We start from the raw sequence: 6102 nt of genomic DNA on the forward strand, positions 1-6102 counted from the left end.
GTGACGTCTGGGAACAACTCCTTGATCAACAAGATGCCTACTGTGTGTCTTTCCTGCCTTTGACCCCTGCTGATTTGATCTTGTCTGAATGCACCACCCAACCAGTGAAGTGCTCTCAAGGGACTCTCCATAACCTGTTTTTCCCCTTCTCCTTTCCACAAAGTTAGGTTGTAAAATTTAGGCAATAAATGAAAAGTGCAAAGCAAGTATCGCCTTTGAAGTTCTTCTCTACACATTACACACTGTGCTGTCTCTGTGTTACGGGTGTATGAATAAGTAGAGGTCTGTCTGCACATCTGGGATGCACTTGTTTTTAGCTCAGAAGTCAATGCAGTCTACTATGAACTGGGAGACTTGAGTTTTAGACCCACCGTGGGGACCTCCTTTGTCAGGTAGTTTATTCATGAACACTTATTTAACACTTTAATATCCTGAAATTAAAAGCATAATAAAAACAAAAGCTGTATTTTTACACCTATTTCCACCTTTATTCAAATACAAATACAAATATAAGTTATTTTGCTGCCTCAACAAATATACAAATACAAATACTGGGCCCTCTGCACATCCCTAGTAGAAACATGGTGGGGCAAAATAGCAGGCTCTGTGGAAGAGGACTCGCTCCCTATGTAGATATAAAGGGCTAACATATACAACAAACTGAATATTAAGGCTTCTGTGAATAAGCCCACTCTGTTCTGATTGGTTAGCTTGTGGAAGCTAACCCTTGGACTTCTGGTGGCTCGGGAGGTGTCGTAAGCAAACAGTAGTAGTAGGATTTCACCTCTTTTTCTAGTTCTTTACTCAAAATGGAAACTTCTCAAGTACATCTGTGCATGTTTGAGCATGAATCTGATTCGAAATATGAGGCTACGGAATTGACAGCCATTTTTGGGCATGAGGGAACACTCTGACATCATCACAAGGAGGAAGTAGAGGTAAAATTGCAAACAAAGCCATCAGAGCACACTTACAAGGAACATTTTATATACGTTCACCTCAAGTTTGGGACCTTTGACCATGTTTAACATAGATATCCAACATCATAACAGTAAAAAAAAAAAAAGAAAATCACAAAAAGCTTGATATGTCCTTTTTAAACAGAATAATATCAACGAGCACACATAGGGCACTAATTAATCCAACCCAAAAGCCTTGACAGCAGCGTAGAGCCTCTCTTTCTCCAGTGCTTTAGCATCTCTCACTCCACCACTGCGAGGTTTCATCATGGTAAAGACGGCAGCAGAGTACATCCATGAATCTTCATCTCTCTGAGGAAATGTATTGCACACTTTGTGAGTTGACAAATACCAATCAATAAGCATAATTTTTGCAACTTTTTTGATAAGTCAAGTGTACCTTTAAATTCCTTACCTGCATATTTTTCTGACTTTTGTGCAGGGAAACAGCAGCTGGATTATAAGATGAAAAATCATTAGATTACAATAACTAAGGAAGGATTTATAATTTCATAGTTATTCTATAACACTAATCAAATATGTGATAGACTGAGGTATTAATACGTTCTAGTACCGTTGCAATGATCACACTTGTTTTTGTTGATGGCATAAATGAGACAGGCTATAACAATCACACATATAGCCAAGACAGCACACAGCAGGGGCAGAATCACATCTGCCCTCTTTAAATCACCAAAGGACCATATGCTGGTTCCTAAAACATGAAAAGGAAAAATGAAAGTTAACATTTTTATTAAAAGTAAATGAAAAGGTAATTCCATTTGTTTTATTTACATGCATAGAATATTTGCTCACACCTTATCTGTATGGATTTTTTTTGACTTCTAATCAAACCTTATATACATGCAAATACCCCTATTATACTCTTAAGCCTTGGTGACTTGGTCATTATGAATTCAGCCAAACATTGTTCAAACCCTCAGAACTTTATATAACTTTAGATAGGAAGATACCAAATATGACGGGATGAATTTAAGAGAAATGTGTATAAAATTATATAAAAGACATCTAGAATATTTCCATTTGATGGAATGGTGAGGCCATAAAAAATAAAATTGTGGGTTTGAACAAGCTTAAACAAGATATCCTGTGTATAAGTTGTCAGTGGAATAACATAATTTGTCCAGCCTTAAAACTACTGAAGGGGGAAATAGAAGGTGTAAAATTGGATGTTAACAGTTTAACAGACTAATGATACAGTTACCTTCAATGTCCAGTTTTGTTCCATTTCCAAAGATTATCTCTCCACACGTGGCCAGAGCACAGTAGTAAGTGCCAGCATCAGACTTGTTGACATTCTTAGAGAAACGATAGACACAGCTCTTTGGAGAAGAATATGCGTCAGGTCTCTTGTCACACGGATCATGGCTATTTCCATCAGTGTAAATGATGTCTGGATGAGATCCATCTAATCTGGCCCTGTACCAGTGCACATTGTATCGTCCTGGACATGTCTTGTGTTCAGAGTCAGAGAGGACTGAGCACTGGAGAGTCACAGAGTCTCCTGGGTGAACTGGGTTGGATTCTGTCGACGACTGGACAACAGTATATTTTGCTGTCCTGTGAGTGTTTTCTACAAAATACAAAAGATTGGAAATAGTGAAAATTTGTATGTGTTCTGCAATTTAAGAAAAAGAGTTGGAACATCAAAACTGAAATTTAAAATATCAAAAAGTCATAATATAGTTTTATATATGAACAAAGTGTTATGAGACCGAAAAAAAAAGAGATAGTTCACCACACCTCTGACAATACAGAGATATGTCTCACCTTTTAAAGACAAATATGTCCCATTCCACTTATCCTTACTCCAGGTAGAGACTGCACAGTGATACACTGCTTCATCTTCTTGGATTGTCCTCAAAATGGTCAGCGTGCTCATGATTATGGTATAGTTTGCATCAAATCGTGAGGAAGGAAACCCTTGTTCAAAAGTAGGATTTGAAGTAGCTTTCATCAGTGTAGTCATTAACAGGAGTGAATCACCGATGCTTTGTCTGTACCATTTAACTCGTGTATTGCTATACTCCGAATCAGGGAAAAAACATGTGAAGGTCACCGATTCACCAAGTGGAACTGTGGCCACTGAAATCAGTGCATCTGAATTAAAAGACAACAAGAATATATAATCAGTATTATACAAAGATCAGAATATATAATACAGTATAATTATGAAATAAAGATAAAACAAAGTATTTTGCATGCATTTATATGCTCATATTTATTTATGAAACTACGGCTCCAATTACAAAGTTGTTTTGAATTTATATTACACACCAATTGTTAAAAGAAAGGTGGCTGTAATTCCCTTACTGCATGATACTGAATTATAAAAAAGATACTTTTTCCACAAAAAAACCACTCGAACAGTAAAATGTTCGGACATGGTAAGATATCACTTACATCCTTGATGGAGAAGAAGCAGCGTAATCCATAAAATGATCATCTTGATATTATTTCTTGTTAGAATCTTATCAGGGAGTAAAGATGATGGTGTGGTCGAGATAAGTTAGACTGTCTGATGCATCCACTTGGTTATCACAGGTTTCAAAAGTACGTTTCCTGTCACACTGTTATTATGCAACTTTATGACTTTTGAGGTTTTGTGGTCTGACTAGAACAGAACAATGCCAAACTGCTGCGTATTTTCTACAACAAGATTGGGCAGTTTCTCTGTTACTTTTTAAAGGCTGTCTTTATGCCTAAGGTTGTCTTTTATGTGTTATAAAATATATAATGTGTTACAAAGATCAAGGAAGGACCTGGCATTCAGCTCCCTTTGGCAGGATTGATAAAGAAAATTATATATAGCTGCATTTTTGTTCCAGTTCATTTCAGGTCCACAGAGAGTTATTACAAATGAACCGGGAGTTGAACTGACAGGTAACACATTTACCGGACACTTTTGGTGACTTGTTTACTTCTTAAGTGCAACACACTTTCAGTAAGGAAATGGCTGCATGTATGAAGTAGACACAAGCACAAGCCTTTTTCTTTATTTCCTGAGAACTGGAGGGAAACACCCACACTCATTCTGATGTGCTTCAGTATTACCATGGTCACCAAAGTATTTTAAATAACTATGTATATGCAAAAAACAATTCAAATCAGTTTGTTTAGATTAGCTTTTGTATTAAACATGTCACATATCCATTATCAAACTATTAAACTAGTGTGGTTGAACTGCTTTGCATTGTGACCACATGCAAATCACATTAGACTTCTCTGGATTGACACCTTCCTTTTCAAACTGTCTTTTTGTGGTTGTTTTGTCTGCATTGGCGTAAGAATCACAGTGTTCTCTGAGGCCAAAATGAACTAGACCACACGAGAAACCAAAAGAGACTGTCCTCACCAAAAAAAGCAACATCATCAGATTCTTCAGATTCTTAAAGCAAGTCACTGTGTGTTTTCTGACAAGCGACCTCTTGTGGTTGTGGGAATTTTTGACTGCTCACTCTCAGGGTCAAAAGGGGAAGTAGGTTGGTTGACAAGGCCATTTTTAGACATAGAATAAGAGAGACAGGCAGATACTTATGATGCCACCAGTTATGGGGCAGCTGAAAAGAGGAAGACTTACAGTACCAGTCGAAAGTTTGGACACACTTTCTCATTCAAGTGAATGGGAAGGTGTATTCAAACTTTTGACTGGTACTGTACATGGTTCATTTATTTCAGACGCCTCGTCTAAATTTTAAAGTCTGTCACACTGGTCCAATGCACACATGTAATTATTAAATAAACCCATTGGTCATACTGCACTATAAATCTGAATCTGAAAGGAGTGTTGGCCGACTCAGTGAGGGGAACTTGGGAACTTATAATGGGGGGTTACTCTTGCTGTCATATCAGGAAATGAAACGGCTGGCTGCTGCTGGCCATTTCAGTGACATTTTGCAGATGAATCATAACTTCAAGATCGGGATATCATCCTGCCAATACAGGCATTAGGTAGGAAAATGGTTATATGGGTCATTGTTAAAAGGTAACTATTTTGTTGTGTAAGTATGAGGACTTGTTGCACCAGAGTCATTTAAACCACACCACATATTTAGTGTTTAATCTATTCAGCATGTGTGCTCATGTATAAATTTAGCTGTGTGGTAATTGTTGAGACCATAGGTGCCTGGTTATGTATTAAAATGGGAGAGCAAATTTGGAAACATTCATATGGCTCCTACCCCAGAAAAAAATTGTAATTTAAAACAAATTTCCTGCATTTCTACACCACCTAACCTCTTGGATTAAGTCAAGGAACAGTCATCTTCACTAGTCTAGATTAGTTAGATTGAGGGTACTATGAAAACCAGGAATGCATCAAGAACACTATATAATTGGGTGGATCAGGACAGGAAATGGTTATTAGAAGAATGGCTATTTCATATCTGAAATTATATTCATAAAAATATTATGTAGTCTAAAATGTTAGCAGGTTGCAGGCTACTAGTCCATCTTCAAAGTTGAACAGGGACAAACAATTTATATAAATGAAATAATATTACAACACATCACCATATGATTTGTATAATTAAACCTGGTTAAACAATGTTAAACCTGAGGGTTGCTATTCTCAAAACTCACATGGCATCTTCTAAGTCTAACAATTACAACAAAGTAAAAAAAAAAAATAATGAATGAAATGGCCTCACAACAACTATCTAATTCCAATCCCACACTCTAGTGGGAGCTATAAGCACCATTAGCTGATGTAGTTGTAATGTTATACAGGAATGAATAATCTTCACTTCAAAAGCAGATTATTTTAATTTACACTATCTCAAATCATTTTAAGCTATTTTAATTGAGGACTAGACCTTACTTCCTCTTACAGTAAACGTGCAGCTCTCAAAGTCTGACTGAAACTGAAACTAAATTACATTATTTTGCAGAAGTCTAAACCAGTTACTTTCCACCACTGAACATTTGGCTGTTTGTTAATTCAGATACTTTGGCAATGTATTAAAAAGCTCCGCTCTGTCTTTTTGTCTGTCTCTCTCAATGGGTTAGACTGAACCAACTCAAAGAGTGGTCCGAAACCGTCAGATTTTTTTATTACTTGTTTTTGGCAATTGCTGAAAATAGTAAAATGATCATTGATATAGGCTGCTTAAATATAATCGCC

At 36.7% G+C, this 6102-nt stretch overlaps 1 protein-coding gene across 1 annotated transcript; it reads right to left on the reverse strand.

The window, feature by feature from the left end:
* Nucleotides 1-566: 566 nt before the first annotated feature.
* On the reverse strand, nt 567-5568 carry LOC121901471. The gene is made up of 6 exons (XM_042418263.1): nt 5562-5568; nt 2751-3080; nt 2185-2553; nt 1534-1674; nt 1375-1412; nt 567-1271 (listed from the first exon to the last, which is right to left on the reverse strand). The coding sequence occupies exons 1-6, from the start codon at nt 5566-5568 to the stop codon at nt 1137-1139; spliced, it is 1020 nt and encodes a 339-aa protein (XP_042274197.1). The 3' UTR covers nt 567-1136.
* Between the last annotated feature and the right edge of the window lie 534 nt (nt 5569-6102).

Source organism: Thunnus maccoyii, chromosome 8 (genome assembly GCF_910596095.1).
Source record: "Thunnus maccoyii chromosome 8, fThuMac1.1, whole genome shotgun sequence".
Classification (NCBI taxonomy): Eukaryota; Metazoa; Chordata; class Actinopteri; order Scombriformes; family Scombridae; genus Thunnus; species Thunnus maccoyii.